General features: G+C 34.5%; 2 protein-coding genes across 12 annotated transcripts in view; both read left to right on the top strand.

Moving 5' to 3' along the window:
- SLC4A7 (solute carrier family 4 member 7) overlaps positions 1-11,525 on the top strand; it is a 105,758-nt gene extending 94,233 nt beyond the window's left edge. For all 11 annotated transcript variants that reach the window (XM_019630853.1, XM_019630854.1, XM_019630856.1 and 8 more), the window contains 4 exons: positions 1,622-1,753; positions 2,359-2,453; positions 5,181-5,288; positions 7,281-11,525. In XM_019630853.1, coding sequence (XP_019486398.1) covers positions 1,622-1,753; positions 2,359-2,453; positions 5,181-5,288; positions 7,281-7,362 — 417 coding nt within the window. In that variant the 3' untranslated portion in view covers positions 7,363-11,525. The remainder of the gene's footprint in view (positions 1-1,621; positions 1,754-2,358; positions 2,454-5,180; positions 5,289-7,280) is intronic.
- Positions 11,526-14,364: 2,839 nt separating this feature from the next.
- The window catches only part of NEK10 (NIMA related kinase 10), a 192,847-nt gene continuing 188,560 nt past the window's right edge, over positions 14,365-18,651 (top strand). The window contains exon 1 of the mRNA XM_019630865.1: positions 14,365-14,577. The gene's annotated coding sequence lies outside the window, so the exon portion shown is untranslated. The remainder of the gene's footprint in view (positions 14,578-18,651) is intronic.

Below are 18,651 nucleotides of genomic sequence, written 5' to 3'. Positions count from 1 at the left end.
AGGACACCAGACATACTATATTAGGAGCCCACCCCACTCCAGCATGACCTCATTTTAATTAATTATATCAACAACAACCCTAATCTCCAAATAAAGCCATATTCTGAGGTACTAAGGGTTAGGACTTAAATATTTATCTTTCTCAGGGGACACAATTCAACCCATAACAATATTGAAGGACATAAAATTAAGACCTGAGCAAATACAAATATAGCATGTTTTTTCTTTTGCAGACTTAGTGTTATAAAAAACGTCGCTCCCAAGTATGAATTTTACTAGTTTTATTTGCATGTTTTTTCCTAAAACAACAAGAATCTCATAAATTTGTCAAAGTCATCAAACTGTACACATGCTACTTTTCTTTTTTACACTATGTAAATTGTATATTAATTAAAAAATAAAAGATATAATAAATACCACAGAATAACAAAACAAAGATTATTATAATTAAGAATTCCTGGCTGACTGTGGGTTGAGGAAGTTGACTCTTGTTGTGTTGATACAATACTGTTTTGATAACTAAATATTTAGAAAATGACTGTCAAGTCAGTGTGGCTAACACAATATGGAATTAACATAGAAAAAGACAAATAGATCAGAAAAATAGACTTAAGGCATTTTGAAATTTATCAGAATATTTGCAAATTCATCACTTGAATACATAAGCAGATTATTTCATTAAAGGTGGTAATTCATTTATGTGGGAAAGTTTAGTATATAGTGTTAGAAGATTTGACTGTATACTGGGAGCTAAATAAGGTTGCTTTTTCTATCTGATACCATACTCAGAAAGAAATCATAAATGAATTCAGGATTTAAATGTTAAAAATAATACTGGTGGAAATTTTCAAAAAATATTTGGTATAATCCAGTCATTGAAGGTAACTTTTCAAAGATAGGGAAACCCAACTGTAAAAGACAGATAGATATATTTTACCACATGTTAATTAAATGTTTTATATATTCATGGTAAAATCAGGTGGTAAACTAGGAGAAAATATTTGTCACATATAAGGTAGCTAATATGTTTTTTATCGAAACTACACAGAACTCTTATAATTCATGAACAAGTCATAAAAACCAATTGCAACACAGGCAAAGGATAGGAAACAGAACAGAAGAGGAAATCCAGATTGCCATGAACACTGGAAAATATCTTCAACTTTAGTAACAGTTAAAGAATAGCAAATTAAGGTGATAGAATGTGTGTTTCACAAATATGATTGGAAAGTTAAAACCTAATGCTGGAAAATGGGTTCTTTAATGCATTGCATAAGAGATTTTTTTTCATTATCTATTTATATAATGTATATGATGCTAAGTTATCATAAAAATTAATAAACTTTTTGTGAAGGCACCATGTTTTTTCTGCTTTATAATTTTATGCAGAGTGCAAGAGATTTATATAGGAAAAGGTATCTTTGAGCAGAAAGTTCAGAAAGATAAATCGGTGGCTCAGTTCCTTTGAAATAAGATGGTGCATGAAATCATTTTTAAATAAAATATATGAAGTACTTTTTTGTTGTTTATGGTTTAATAAATACTTTTGCTCTCTTCAAGTGATATAATTGATATATTTTTAGATGTGACTTAATATTCTCCCCCCCTCCACTTTTTTAAGGTTCTTGCATTGGTCTTTATACGTAAACTCATGGATCTGTGTTTCACAAAGAGAGAACTTAGCTGGCTTGATGATCTCATGCCAGAAAGTAAGAAAAAGAAGGAAGATGACAAAAAGAAAAAAGAGAAAGAGGTAAAAAGACAAGCATTTTAAATTGACATCAATCATTTGTTTATATTTTTGTACCAACTAGCAGGCACTATCACAGTCACTTTACGGGAACCAACTCCTTTAATACCTCCTAAGAACCTTATTATCATAAAGTGTAAGTAACTTTATTATCCCCAATGTGCAAATAAGGAAACTGAGGCAGAGAGAGGTTAGTAGGTAACTTGTCCCAAACATAATTCTTACCCATTTTATCAATTTGCCCCTTTATAGCCCTGACACAAAAATACTTTTTAAAAATGACATACCATGTTGTGTATTTAATCACCTGTCAGAAGAATTTAGCATTTTGAAGACCCAGGTAACACAGAAGAATTCTACACCATAGTCTACCTTCTAATTTAACCTTAAATACATAGTACACTATAACATGCATTTTCACAGCATTTTAATAATCTGGCATACATTATGACAAAAAGGACTTCTAAGTAATTTTTTTTAAATAAAAATTAAATAAAACTTTAGTCTTTATATGTAGAATTCTGTACCATGACTTGCTTGACTTGTAACATGGAAGTTGATTTGAAATATTCTGGAAAAAGTAACCTCTGTGTGTGTGTGCTCTACAGGAAGCTGAACGAATGCTTCAAGCTGATGATACGGTGCATCTTCCGTTTGAAGGGGGAAGTCTCTTGCAAATTCCCGTGAAGGCCCTAAAATATAGGTGAGATAAAACTTGAATCCTGTGAGACATATTTATATGCATGTCAAGAGCGCGTGAACAAGCCATGTAATTCTTCTTTATAGCAGTGATAATATCTATTTTTAAAAAGGTGATAAAACCTGTATCTGGTATATCAACTACACGAGGGCGTCATGCAATTCTGCTCCTTCCCGTTTTAGGTTATAGGCAGGAGCGAAGTAGAAAGCTAGACTTGAGCCAGTGTTAAACTAACTTTCATGCCAAGCAAACGAGATGTGTTTTGTTTTTCATCGCCCTTTCTATTGTAGTGAATGAAGTTTAAAATCAATGCACATGTCTCCAAATATTCCCATTCTCTCAGTAATACAGCTCTTTCCTCTATGCCCTTCGTCAGGGCTGGGGGTCAGTGTGAGCTAGAAAGTAAACATTTGTAATCCATTTTCTAATAACCCTCCAATACATAATTACGTTTAGAAGCCCTAGAACTCTCCTAGTTAACAGGTTGATTTGACCACAGGCAGTGAAGTCTCATATTACGGAAAAATTAAGTTTTGTACATTGTTTGTCATGTATGATGTTCATGATTTATATTTTAAAATAAGAACTAGAGGTAGAGGTTGGGAAATGTAAAATTTTTTTGTAGTTTTAAAAGATTAAAAACTATGTTATTTGTGCACACCTCTGATTTCCCGTTTCTACACTTCATTCATTTCTGATTAGCTATTTGTAGTAGAAAAATCAGTTTAAGAAAGTATATGGATTTCTTCTGTGACACTTAATGAAAATTGTTTGTTGGTATTTAATTGACTTGCTTCAACCTTTTTTTGTTTGTAACTAATCTTTATAGCTTTTACAGAGGTCACATTTGGACTTGTACATGTTGGTTAGTTTTGATAAATGAATTTATTAAGTAATTTTTCTCTATACTTTTTGCGACTAATTTTCATCATTGGTATTATTTTGTGTCACCTTTCATGATCTTCCCGTCAGATCTTTATACAATTTAAATTAAATACCACATACAGCAATCTTAATATATTCAACTATAGTGCTCTGCTTCCCTAGTTCTATAAATGTTTGTGAAATGAATTAATATATTAACTTTGTTGGTTGTACTTCTAAAAAGTTTAGAAACTGCTGTGATGGTTATTAGTGACACCAATTTGTTGAGATTATTTACCACTTAATTTCTGTAGGTCCTGCATTAGCACTTTCTCAGTGTGATTACATATGGGCCTTTTGACAAATTTAAGTGGAGTCTATACTTACACTGTCTGATATTTAACAAAAAGAGTGGGTATTTGTATATTTACTTTTGTTTTTTAAATGATGACGTGAGCCATGATGAATGCTACTTTGCTTGAAATTTGAACATCAGGAATGCCAGGCATTGGCTGACCTGTTTATCTGCCAGAATTTTACATTTTAAGTAGTTTCAGATTACTTGCAATGAGATAATGCATGAAAGCATTTGGAAACCATAAAGCCCTGTAAAATATGAAAATAATTTATTTAATGTAGGCAAATTTTTCCCATCCAGTTTTATTTGGCGGAAAAACAAAATATATATACATATAAATACTTTCTTTAAGAAAGGGCTTAATTTCTAGCCGTGAGAAAGTTCTTACTTAGAAGAGTACATTTAGAAGCCAGAAAATGCTTCAAGAATTTCTCTCTTCAGTTATTTGAAGCTGAAATTGACTTGGTGAAGCAGCCGTTCCTAGATTCTAGTGCCCATGTCATACTTTTCTACCGTCTTATATTTTAAACGATATTCAGATTTAAAGAGTGAAACAAAGCTAGCACTTTTAAATGACTGCTATTTAGTCATTTATTACCTGGCTGCCATCCCATTGTTCTTTTAACATCTAATTTGATATTTGTATCTATCCCTTTTTTGCATGAAATGTTTTTCTTTTGCTGAAGAAAAAAGGCTTGCAAATGTTTCTTTTAACTTTGTAGTACTTTTCATATTCCTTGTGACTCACAAATTTGAGCCCAAAGTTATTTATGGATATCATTATTAGATTTGGATCTTGAAGTAATTTTTGCAGTGTTTCATAGAGACATGGAATGGTTCCAATTTGTCCTTACAATGAAAGGGACATTATTTTGTTCTTTTGATTTTCATTTGGATTAATTTACTATAATAACACTTTGATACTAAAAATGTGAATGCCAGCAAAGAGCAGTATATATAAACCTGTGTTTTATCTGTGGAAATATTTTTAAAGCATTGTTTTCAATTTTAAAATGTCATCTTTCCCAGCATTCTTTTAAATTTTTTGAGAGCTATAAGCAGTTTAAAAAAAAATCATAACCTTCATTTTCCCTTATCTATTAATACTTTGGCTATTTATTTGATGAGATTAAAATTTGTGCCAGTTATAAAAGTTTTCTAATTGACTTGAGGCGGTATTATTTTTTAAATTTATGAGCATATTAATATACTCCTTTATGTGATTTCAACAGTGTATGTATATATATAACCAAGATGATCATCTTGGGCATCATTGTCAATTAATCTTATTCCTAGTTTTGATCATAAAGAAAGATGCATTTCCTCTTGAGAACTTTATAACAGAACTCCAGTATTCTGATATCTTGCTAGACCTTGGTTTATGTGCATGGCAAAGTGTTTTCCCAGTTTTAAGTTGATGAAAGCAAATATTATATAGATAATAAGAATGACATTATTAATGCTTTTGCAATACTGAATACTAACCAAAAAGTGTATTTGTTTCTCAGTGTTGATCCCTCAGTTGTTAACATATCAGATGAAATGGCCAAAACTGCACAGTGGAAGGCACTTGCCATGAATACTGAGAATGCCAAAGTAACCAGATCTAACACGAGGTAGCTGTAACTATTTACGAATTTTCTAACTATAACCAGTTTTCAATTTACTTATGAATAGCTGTACAATGAAACCATTAAATTTAACTCAATTTACATAATTTATATTCTCCTTACTTAAAACCAAGCTTCTTTTCTTTTCTTCCTTCCTTTTTTCCTTTCCTCTATCAATCTGTCCATTATTTTTCTGTATACTGGGTCCAGATATAGATACTGATTGTTTTATTTTTTAAGTTTATAGTTCCCTATGTCAAAAAAATTTAAGCTGTTTTATAATACAGATGAATATGTAACTATGGTAATATACAATAAATATATAAAAGATCAGAAACCATATAAAAAAAGATAATTACTAGGGATTAAATAAATGCTATAACTGATCACTCTACCTCAATCATGCTCTCTGGTGGTCCCAGAAAAAAAGAAAAACATGATTGTTTTCCTTTTTTTGTTGCCGTTGTTTTTTTAGCCTGCAATTTCTCCAGGTGAGGTAAACGTTTTTCTTGAAGGTATTTGGAAGAAATTTAATCCATGGATGTAAAGGCCATTCAGTTTTATAATGGATCATATATCACATAACTATTCCATAACCCCTTTCTTATATTTTTGTTATGTAACCCCTTTTTCTTTCTTTACCCTCATTTCAAGGCCTAAGCCTTAGGGATTCCAGTTTGATAACCACTAGTACTTTAATCCCTTAGGTCTCTGGAGAAATGAGATATTATCTTTTAGGAGGGTACTCAGTCATTCATATTTAACAAATATTAACTTTGTGTACACTTTATGCCAGACTATGTTGGGTGTCAGTATCCTCTGCTTGTGCATCAGATCAAACTTTTCCAGGCAAGCAATCACCTAACTACTTCGGTTTAGTTATTGTTTTTCTGGCCTCTGTTTTTTGATAATAATTGACTAGGTTTTCTCATCCATTCCCTACCTCCTTTTAGAACCTTGCTCCTACTTAATCTCTATCATTTCTGTTTGTTTATTTTATACCATCATTTCTTGAGCTCTAATTTCTAAGCCAGACGGTTTTCTTTCTTCATGTCTATCTTTGATCTTAAAAGTTTTTAAGTTAAACATTTTGGATTATTCCATGCATCCAGAATTTCACTAAATACTCTTTTAAAAACTCTTAATTTTTCATACCTTATCAGCACTCCTGGCTCAGATGGTCAGTGTAGCTATGATAAATATAAAGATCTTGCAATAATATTATAGTATTTTTAAACTTCTGCCTTTCATTTTGGTTTTCCCTCAATTCAGAATCAAATGGGAAGAAAGAAAATGTTTGGGTTATGTTGTTTAACAGAAAAAAAAAAAAAATTTTTTTTCCCGGGGTGGAAGGTTTCCTTCACTTTTGTCTAGAGAAGGCAGCAAAGCATATGTGTTTTTATACTTTTGAACAAATTTCAAAACCCAGATATTCATGTGTTACAATTAAGTTAATTAAATCTGTATACATGGAATTATTGTATTTGATATAACGTTTTGAAAATATAGAATATGTGTTTTGATCTTAACATTTGTTAGCCAAATTTGGTGAGAGAAGGCTTATAAATTTGTTACATTTTTTAAGGAAATTTGTTTGATGCTTACCTGTAGTAACAAAGATTAATTTTTTAATGGATTTATCAGTGAAATAAAAGTCCAGTGTTATAACTGTTCATATATAAAGTAAAACTAGTAAATTAAGCATAGTCGTATACTGACCAATTTTAATGGGTTTGTCTTCAGTTGTAAGAAAAACATGAATTTTAGTGGGAAAAATATCCATTGGGGGGAAAAAAAAGCCTAAGAATTTTTAATATTTGCCTTTCCTATTAAGTTTACTGATAGGAAAAGAAAGCAGTAAAATAATAATAGCAAGACCTGTTTATAGTATTAATAGTCATCTCAAAGGCTTATTATGAATACTTAGTGTTGGCCGTGTTTAGAATGTAATATCTGTCCATTTCAAAATCATTTATTCTGATTCTTCATTTTCAATAGCCCTGAAAAACCTGTGAGTGTGAAAATAAATATCGAAGATGAATCAACAAAGAAATACATGGATGCCGAAACTTCATTATAGAATTGAGCCAAGAGGAATTTTATATATAGATATACAGATACATATATATATGTATATATACATATACATATATATATGTAAAATGTGTATTTCATGTCACTATACATAACAATATTGTACATCATGCTATTTATGCGTGACCACTGGGTTTTTTAAGTAGTGTCTGAAGTTTGTTAGGAGCGCCATGGAAACTGTGTATATAATGAAATGGTCTTTTCGAAGTGAGGTACATGGTTCTTGCTATTCAAATATTTATTCTGTTGAAAACATTTTTTCTGTTCTGAAATAGAAAGATGTGGGGAAATGCATTCAATCACTTTGAATCTGTGCGTTCATCAGCGACAATTCATACCAACCTTAAGTGATATATACTTTGTTCATATATTTATAATTTTAACTTGAGTTTCTAAAAACTTTCACATATTATTTCACTTCTATTAGTACTTTGTGGTAAGAACAGGGAGTCTTTATGCCAATGCTGTGGGACAAATGATAGCATGTCATGGCTTTCCTTTGTGTGGGTTTCATTTATGTATAATAGATGTCCATCGGCTTTAATAAGTGATGGAAATTTTTTAGCTACAGAGGTAGAACAATGGAAACTTTCTAGATAAGAACTATAGTTTTGACCTTTTTGTTTAAAAATTTGTTTTAAATCTTAAAACCTCCACATCTAAGTTTCCATTCAGACGGACAAGTAAAATTGCAGATGATTTTATAATTTAACACCCATACCAGTCATAATTTTGTGAATTTTAGAAGCTATAAAATGCCAATTTACAATAGTTAAATTTTGTTGCCTTTGTAGAAATTTTTTCTGAAATCTAATACTTTATTAAGAGTCCAGAATGCCTACTCTGTTATCTGCCTTGCTGTCTTTTACTTAAAATGTGGTTTAGTTTGTATCAGGTTCAAGTTTTTGATTATTTTTCTATTAGTACGATTTAGAAAGTAGTAAGATTTAATAATCAGGAGTCAGAATTCTCTTAAATGGGTTTGTGATCAGTATTACTTTATTCTATTAAGAATTACCTTCATTTTCTATTTACGATATTCTTTCTATTGTATAGATAATATTTAATAGATTGTATCTGTGATTTCATTTTAAAATATTTTATTTATTTTAATTGATGCAATGCTTAAATATTATATAAACATTTGAAGAGGTAACAAATATAAAGTAAATTGTTCATGTGAATAGTTGGTGCTCACTTGCATTTATGGTTTATTATCTGAAAGCAGTTGACAGATTTTACATCTTTGATATAAAGCACTGCCATATTTGTATTTTAAAAGGAATTTAGACATTTTATGTATAGCTCAGATTGATGGCATTCTTTCTATTTTGTGTTAATATTTGTTATTTAGCTTTTGCTTTTCTGAGCTGTCTTTAACTTCTAGCAACATTTTTAGTCATCTTTTATATACTCTTAGCTCCACATGAAATAAATAAACGTTGTTCTTGTTAAGCCTGTAGGACTGGATATATGGGGTTGTGAAACTAATTTGGCAAGAGGATAATTTAATAGAAATGAAATGAATATTGAGAAGCCACAGAAATATTGACAGTAGTGACCATGGATATTAGGATGAAAATTTCAGTGCTCCCTATAATCATTTATAATTAAAGTACAAAAGTATGAAGAATTGTTTTAATAGAGGATTGTGAGAAATGACAAACACTGGTATTTTAGCAATTCTGGTGTTTTTAATCCGTTCTAAACTATGTAATAATTAATGTAATTTCCCCATCTGAGACTGTATTTTCAGACTCTAGTTCAAATAACAGATTCAACTTCTGTCTCAGATGGGAGGTTACAACTGTAGCTACTTTTACTTAGAAAATAATGCTGGCATCGTCTGGTACTGCCGAAGAAAAGAGTTAGACTCTATTGGCCTTTGATAATAGAGTATTTCCATGGTGCTTGTTACTATTTATGAGCTTCCATTGAAGTGATTCCTTTTTATTCATAGCAGCATAATCATTTCCAAAGACCACAGTATTTGCTGCTATATTTTGTAAACTCCCCTGATGTACCTCAACAGGAGGATTTCCTCACATCATTTCCTTGTGTCTGGACATCATAGGGATTAACAAATGTGCTTAATTTTTAGGAAGTGATTTTAAAATTTAAACTGAAAACTACCTGAGATCATAGTGTTTCTGTGATTTTATTTAATTATGTATAGTAATTGTCCAGTGCCAGAAAAAGCATTACTTGCAAAATACGTTGCACTCAAAATGTTTTTAGTATGTTTTTAATTGTGAATGGTTTCTGCTTTCTTTGACTACTTGACATACAAAATGATTTCATATGACTACTCCATTGAAGAGCAAAGGTAACTGATGTTTAAGTAATTAACTGCTTGTTGTATGTGGTTATGATATTATTCCACTGTTTTCAAAAAATAACAATCATGCATAATATTCATTGCAAGACAGTGAAACATATAATTTACTACATATATTGATTTTTTAAATATTGCCTTAAATAGGTGGAAAAGAGCAGTAGTAATTGCTGTGTACTGATTTACCTCAAGGTGCAAAAGAATCAAACCTGTACATATTCCATTTGCAAAATAAATTCATATAAACAGCCCTGCACTTTCTTAGATGCCTTGGTTTCCAGAATGGAGCTTAGTGCTACTGAATACCCTGGCCACAGTGCCACCTCAGGATATTCTTCTCTCCACCCAATTTTATTTATTTATAGATGTCTGTTTACAAAGACTAGAAGAAATCCCGATGTTGACCATCTGAAATTTACTTTTTTTTTAATGCTATTTCACTTTAAGATAGCAGCTTTTGAGGAAACAATGAACTAACTTCCTTATGATAAAAGGATGATTCTGTATTTCTCTAATAATAAGACATATGATGAAGTGAAGCACACAAACTTTCTAATGGGTGTGTGTATGTGTGTGTCTGTGTGTGTGTCTGTGTGTCTGTTTAAATGATTTATGAAATCGTAAATCTCTTAAGTTTAAAAAAGCTGTGGAGTATCAATGTCCACATTTGCCAAGTCTGTAAAAAATGGACAACATTTTTTATGTGCGAATGCATGTATTTATAAAGCAGATTTTGTTACTATTCAGAATTAACTTTTGCTTTTTTTCATCCAAAACACATTTCTGTTTTTTCCACATACTTAAAATGTATGTATGTATATAATAGCTTTCTAACTTTTTTGCTTTTGCAAAGACAGTTTCAAAATTCTGTAAAAAGAAAAATGGTTTCTGAAACTGAGGTATGACACCAGAGCTTGCTGTTTTTTAAGGATTATATCATGTACATCAGTTCTATAAATGTGCTCCACAATTTTACATGTGAATCCTGTTTTAAAGTGCTCAGATTTCAGACATGTATGCCATTGATATAACATTGTAATTAAAAAATGTTTAATGTTTTAAATTTATTTATGTAGATCACATCATTGTTATCATATGCAGTTCAAATATGTGAAGTGTCTTGGTTTAGTCCAACAATTATTTATTTTTTAGAAAGTAAACTTAAAGACTTTAAGGACATTCAAAATCTAAAATAGTTTCAAAATTCAGCAATTTGGCAATTTGAATGTAAAGTTGGTTCTTTTTTTAACTTTGCAAAAAGTAATATAAGTATCAATAATAGGAAAATCTAGTTGGAAATGGAATCATCTAAAGATCATTGAAAAAAATTAATTAGCACATATTGAATTCTACAATTAACTTAGAAAAATTATTAAACCCTAGTTGTTTTTTTAATCAGATTTTTGTGCATTGATTGTTGTGGCTTTTTTTTGTTGCTTTAATATTAAATTTTTTTGTTTTGTAGGGGAGGTTATTTTCCCAGTGTGTACTATGTTTAAGTAAATAGAAATTGAATTTTGTTCATTTATATAATATTTGATAGGTTGGTATATAATTTTACAGTACAGTTCTAATTTTTATGACTTTTATAATTACAATGACAATATTTTCTTTTGTAATAAAATCCAAAGTAAATTAAACATTTAAAACAGAACTGATATTTTTCATTTATATGGAGTACAAGTCTCTACCAAGTCTATAATGTGAATGATCCTACCTTTCAAATTTGTTCATAATTGTTAGAAGAAAACTATATTTTGGAGATGTTACTGAAGTTGAAAGAGCAATAAAAGTCTACTGAATTAGTTGTTGGATGTTGTCTTGACTTTGCACTTTGATTATTAGAAGAGCTGCATATCTTTCTCAGGAGGAGCAGTTGGGTAATAAGCCATTTCTATTTCCTGCCGCCTGATATCCATATGCCTCAGGAAAAAGGAGAACAGCGAGAAAAGAAGATGAAACAAAATAGTGTGTGTTCACAATGATTTTTTGATAGTTAAGAAATATTGAAATTAGAGCCCTTTAAGGTACGCTGGCCCATTATTTTCCCTATTTTAAGACATCTATTTAAGATAGAATTTTGCAATGGATATGTAATGAGCATACATTACATGATGTGTAATGAGCATATAAATACTGAACTCTCACAGACCCAAGGCTTGTTTTTATTTAATGGCTAATTATGAATTTTTAAAATAAAATAATAGCAAATGACAGGCCTTGGTTTGTTTTCCATTTGACATGTATGTAACCACCTGTGTTCTATACTGTAAGCTTCTGTTATCTCACCATGAATTAGATAACCTTTGGGAGTGAGATGGAGAAAGGTGCTTATGGCTTAGGATATTTCATTTGAAAGTTTTGCTTACATTTATTGTGGGAAAAAATATTTTTGTTAATTTATTATTTCCATTTACAGAACTTTGAGGGGTTTTTTAGGAGGAGCCAGGGAAGAGGAAAGGAAATAGTTTCTCATTACTTTTTTTTTATTTTTTTATCTTGCTCATTAAGGTATGTGTGATCTCTTGAGTATCAGTTCTTTCTGTGGTTGAACTTTGTTTACATTCCTACCTCTGTGCTTTTAATGAAAACATTCCTGTTTGAAAAACATTCTATTTCTTTGCTATTCTTTAAAAGCTCAATTTAAGTTCTGCTTTTTCTTCAAATTGTGCTCAGCCTGTAAGATCATTCTCATTCCTCCACTGAAAGAGTGTGTGTGTGTGTGTGTGTGTGTATGTATATGTGTATGTGTATGTTTAAATACCCTCACACCCCCACCACCGCCCCTACCCCCGCTGTTTTTTGTCCTAGACCAGTGGTCTAGGGTTATTATGAAATTTGGAGGAAGTGTTTTCATCTTGCCAACTTGAACCTGAATATTTCAGGTTTACTTTTGTAAAGTTACTTTTATTCTTTATGTTATAGTTATGATACTGTTTTACTTTTGAACTATGTAATATACATTATCTGAATTCATTTCAGGATAGTAAAAGGGGTATTAGAAAACAGAAAAGGCAGGTGTTAGGTCTTACAGGTTTGTGCTCTACCACATCAACCATAGGCTTGGCACCAGCATGACTCCTCGGGGGTCATGTATCTTGATCACATTGCAGGGACAGTGTGGCCCCTTACTAAGTGGAAAGTGACAGCACACCTCTCTTCCAGGAGCCAGTGTCTTCCATGCTCTTAATCTCCTAAGCAACTTTCAGCTATTATATATTCAGGGAAGGCCGAAACATTAATATTTTGTTGAGGAGAAATGTGGGAAGCACATTCAGGATTCTGATAAAAAGTACACTGAGTCATTTTGTCTCACTGCTTAATTTTTTTAAATGTAGAGAACACTTTTTCTACTCAGCATAAGACTGCCTGTCCCTGTCAACTTTTTTTTTTTTTAGTAACATTAGTCCCTCTGGTTTTATGATCTCTGAAGTTTAAATTTGAATTAGTCCTACTGAATTTACCTGAGTTGGCTTTTGTCTCACCTTTCTGTATTTCCAAAATGAAACCTTAGTATTTTAGTTTAAAAAATACATTTTCAATTACCAAAATCCACGTGTTGCGATCCCATTGGGCCTACTTTTCATTATTCAAAGCAGAAACACCAGGGGAGGGTTCACTTCATTTTAAATCAAGTTTTGGGAGATTTAATCACACTTACTTGACGCTGTAGTGGGCATTTGGAGCGATATTAAGATGGGATTGACTAGTTCCTATCCTTGAAGAAATTCTCAAGGGAAAATCAGTTGACAATTGGTTAAGACTGTGCTCTAGATTCAAACTGTAGGTTCAACCCTGCCTCTCATCACTTAATGAGCTCTGACATGGGCAACTTAGGAAACTTCTTGTGCCTCCATTTTACAGCTCCAAACTGGAATGAAAAATAACGACTACCAGATGATGTGAAAAACAAGTGAAATAAAGAGGAAGAATTTGGAATAGTGCCCAGCATAAAATGGTCACTCAATATATTTCACTTTTTAAAGCTCCACAATGTGAAGTAAAGTCTTTTTAAAGCTTTATCTAATGCAATTAAAATATTTTCCAAGAAGAAGCGTCAGGCTTTCATAAAAGGTGAAGAGACTTGCCCAAAGCCACAAAAAGAACCAGTGTCAGGTGTACCATGGAGATCCTTTGAATCTCAGGTCACTCTTCCACAACCATATTGTCGTTGCCTGAAGCATGCAGTACGCTCGAGTAACTATCTTCATACTATATGAAAGCTATTTAACATGTAGCATTGATCCTAAACTAAATCTTTGCTTTGAAATCGAATTGATTTTTAGTCCATAGCAATTCTTGGAACTAAACACCCTAAGATGAAGGAAGCTGCTCTTTTATACCCACTTTATTTCAAATGTTAAAGGTTAGGCACATGAGGTCGAGAAAAATCCACAGCATTTAGGAAACCTGAACACAGGCAAGTACACCAGCTCTAGGACGGGGTGAAGCGCCTGCAAAACCACCGGTAAGCACCACCTCGCTCCTCACCAGCTTGCAACCTTGAGGCTGCAACCTGCGCGTTCTCTGGTTACTACGGCAACACCGAGGCCGGCGTCACCTGTGTCTATAGCGCTTGGCACGCGGCAGCACGGTTGGTTTTGATTGGCTGCGGATCCTCGGTGAGGCAGAAGAAGGGGTGTTGGCATTGGCTCAGCCAGCGCCGGTTGGTAGCCTAAAGGAGGGTTTGGCTGAAAAACCAACGGTGCAGCTGGTGGTGGTGTCCCCTAAGTTGAGGGGACCCGGAGTTGGCTGGAGGGAGGACGGGACGGTCCCCCCTATCCGGAGCAGCGGGTGACAGCAACGGAGACAATGAGAAGGATGATTTAGAGATTGGCCTTAAGGAGGGACCCTCCCTCCGGCGCGGTGAGTAGGGCAGGAGCGGGCGTTCCTCTGGGCCGGCGCGCGGTTTAAGGCAGGATCTCCAGGGAGATGCCCACAGTTTCCTGTTGGAGCAGCCTCGATTCCTTGGGCGTTGGCTTCACTCACATGAGGCAGGGGCACAGTGAGGGCTGTTGTGATTAGGTGAGTCACCGTGAGCCTGTCTCATAGCAGATGGGTTGGTGTTGGGCGAACGGATGGTGGGAAAGTGCCATCAACGATGTTTGCTCGATGAAGGAATTATTCTGGTTACATGGAGCCCGAGTGTGTCTCTTCAGACTGCTCACACATTTCTGGAGACTCAGTCCTAAAACCCTTATGGGCGTGGCGTTTTTTCGTTCCCTTTATATGATGCTGCTCTGACTGGCTCTAAGCTTTTCTGTTGCACGTGGGTGAGCCTGTCCACTAACATGCCTCAGGCACCATACGTCTGCTGAAGACTGGAAAGCTTTCAACGCCATCCAGCCTAGCATGCTAAGCTCCAGACCCCAAAATCCAACTGCCACACATGTGCAACCCTAAACGCCTTCTCCTCCCACTCCCACCAGACTGTCTGGCCCTTGGATTCCCTGTCTTGGGCACCACCATCTATTCAGTTACCAAAAACACTTTCTGGGCAGTATCTTTGACACTACCATCTCTTCTTCTGCATGTCCATCAATTATCAAGGCTATACCTTAATTGCTGTCAAATCAATTCCCACACCACTGTCTCCATTCTCCCTATATTGCAATTTCCACCACTCTCCTGGTTAAATTCACCACCCATCCAGCGTCCCTAATTCCAGTCTGGTTCTATCTGATCCATTTTTACCGCTATTGTTCGATTGGTCTTTCTAAAAGAATATATAAGTCTGTTTCACTTCTTGCAAAGAGTCTCCGTTATTCAAATACAAACTCCTTAGTTAGGCCTTCCATCAGCAGTTCCATTTTGGTTGTTCCCAGAACATGCCGCACTCTCCCACGTGTGGTATTTTCACCTGCTGCTCACAGCGCCTGCAATGGACTCACTCCACCTTTTGCACCATCCCCAGCTCTCTCTCATTCCCCAGTCATTCTCTGTGTGTTGCCTGATTACTTTTCTGCTTCCTCCTCCAGACTCTTCCTGTAGGGCAGAGGCCATGTTTGTTTTACCCACCATTTGTTGCTCATGGCATAATCATTAGGATGCCAGCTGTGATTGTATGCCATAATTTAATACGGAAAACAGAGAGTGCATCATAGTTTGCAAGAGATACACTTTAGAGTCAGACACTCATATGTGAGTGAGTCAGACGTATATGGCTCCAGCATTTTAGCTCTGTGATCCACAGCAAATTAACCTCTAATTAGCTTCTTTAGCTGTACTGTGGGCTAATATTAATACCTACCTCATAGGACTGTTTTAAAGACTAAATGCACACAATCCATATCAAGTGCCTTATACTTAGTTCATTTTCACATGTTTAAAAAACAGAAACATTCACATGAATGTTTGTAGTGCTTTATTTGCAATTCCCAATATCTGCAAACAACCAAGATGTCCTTCAGTGGGTGAATGGATAAATAAACTGTGATACATCCGGACAATGGAATATTATTTGGTGCTAAAAAGAGGTGAGGTGTGACACCACGAAAAGACATGGAGGAAACTTAAGTGCATATTATTAAGTGAAAGAAGCCAATCTGAAAAGGCGACTTACTGTATGATTTCAACAATATGACATTCTGGAAAAGGCAAAACTATGAAAACAGTATAAAGATCAGTGGTTGCCAGGGGTTAAGGGTGGGGAAGAAATGAATAGACAGAGAACAGAAGATTTTTAGGTTAGTGAAAATACCGTATGATTTTATAATGATGTGTCCATGTCATTATACATTTGTCCAAACTCAGAATGTACATCGAGAGTGAACCACAAGGTAAACTGTGAACTTTGGGTGTTTATGGTGTGTCAATGTAGGTTCATCCTTGGTATAAAATGTACCATTGTGGTGAGTAACATTGATAATAGGGGAGGCTGTGCAGGTGTGGGGGCAGGAGGTAGGTGGGAAATCTCTGTTCCTTTCTGTCAAATTTGTTGTATACCTAAAACTGTCCTAAAAAATAAAGTCTAAAAGAAAAAAGAAAGAAAAAGAAACACATTGAAAGTTAGAATTATGAAATCTGCATGGTTCACTCATAAAAGGTAAAAATCAACCTTTTAGTTCAGTCTGGTGCAATTTCTAGGACATCATCCTTCTGCTTGATCAGACCACAGAGGGTGCCAAAAAATGCATACACATTTTAAGAAAGGAAAAAAACGGCATTTATATAATGTGCATATGTTTGTTACACTTGACATAAATGTGAATACCCACCTTTTCTTCAGGAAATTTTATTGTCCCGTTCGTGTATACTTGAGCTAGTCTATATGTAACATGAATATCGTACTTACTTTGTGGCTTCTTTGTGTTTATAAAGAGATTTTTCTCAAACCAACATTCTGTAATAACTGGATACTGGTCAGCTGGGGCAAACTTAGTGTTTGCTGAAAAAAACTTAGTTTTTTTCTTCATTATCTTTATTCTCCATATCTAAACAATGATACTCCAATTATACTCGGAGCTTCCCAATCATGTTTCACGGGACTTGTTCATTCATTCATTCATCAATTGTTTATTGAATACTTCTTCTTTTGCTATAAACTAGCAGTGCTGTGCTGGGTGCTGGGAATGAGAAAACTGGCTGTCCTTTTTATCCCCGATTAGTTTATAGTAAACTAAGAAGACACACATGCGTATTTATCAAATTATTGCCTGAATCTGCTCCTTTACTAAGGGCTGCAAGGCAGAACCTGGTGGGGCTGTGACCCCCATCAAGGAGGTCAGTCAGAAGTTCCTTAAAGAATGGATATGATGGATGAGCCTACCAGGATTTTCTGTACCAATCTGTCCCTTGAGTCCAGGAGTAAATGTCCCTGGGTGTCCAAGAGGAGCAGGTCTGGGACAAGGAGTCGGGGGCCAGGTATGAGTGGAGCTGGCTGAGGGGCAGAGGCCGCATCTCATGGAACACATCACAGGCCTTGGTGATTTTTGTTTTCATCCTAAGAGAAATGGGGAGCCCATAAAGGTTTAATTGGTCAAATTTGTATCATAAAAAAAGTGCTTTTGTTGCTGTGTGGAGAACAGATTTCCTGCTTTTTGGGAGGAGGAGAAATTGGAAGTTATGGCACCATTTAGGAAGTGATTGCTGTAGTTCAGGTGATGATGTAGCCTAGGGTTTTGGCAGTGAGCTTGGAAATAAATGAACAGAGAGGGACCATATCGAGTAGAAAAAATAGTCAGGATTTAATGACCAAATGAGCAAGGGGGTGGGGGAAGAGGCAGGTGTCATTTTTCTGAGGGTCGTGCCAAAGGGCTATGCTTTACTTGACACTATTTTGTCCCATAAGTAAGCTGTAGCCTTGGAGGCCAACACTCATTTATGTACCCATCAGTCACCTATTTCCAGATTCCTCAGCTCCAGTTCCACTCCTCCTCACCACCTCCCAAACCCACTCTCAGGATGCTGGTTTGCTCCATCCCTTGTTTTCTCCCCCGGAGTATCCTTCACCCTCCCTGCCCCTTCTCACAGACCTTCTTCCAGCCCCCAGTTGTGAGCCTTGCTATAGCCCTTCAGCCCACAGAATTCATTTCCCTGGAATTCATTCAACTCGTAATCTCCTTTGGAAATTAATTTTCTCTGCTTTCTGACAGTTCTCATGTTCTTATTTAATTTCTTGTTTTAGGTTGAACTATAAGAAATGGTCCTTTTTTTTTTTTTAAAGGCCCAATATCAGCAGTTTCCTATTGTTTAACTACATATTTGTGATTTCCCACACACACTGAATTGTGGATGGGAGTTTTTGCAGTGCCCAGTAGTGTCTTGTTCACAGTCAGAGCAGAATAAATTTGAAAATGCACTTAAAATCAAATGTTAGTCAATGGAATTTAATTTTCTGGCTCAGAAAGTACTTCTGGTTTCTTGTGCTGCCAATTGTTATGAACTTCAATGTGTTTATCCAGTGCTCTCTTCACTCTTAAAAAGCCTGGGGGGGTGGGG

The sequence above is a fragment of the Hipposideros armiger genome, unplaced genomic scaffold (genome assembly GCF_001890085.2).
Source record: "Hipposideros armiger isolate ML-2016 unplaced genomic scaffold, ASM189008v1 scaffold_958, whole genome shotgun sequence".
Taxonomy (NCBI): Eukaryota; Metazoa; Chordata; class Mammalia; order Chiroptera; family Hipposideridae; genus Hipposideros; species Hipposideros armiger.
This window is presented reverse-complemented; position numbering and strand designations above follow the sequence as displayed.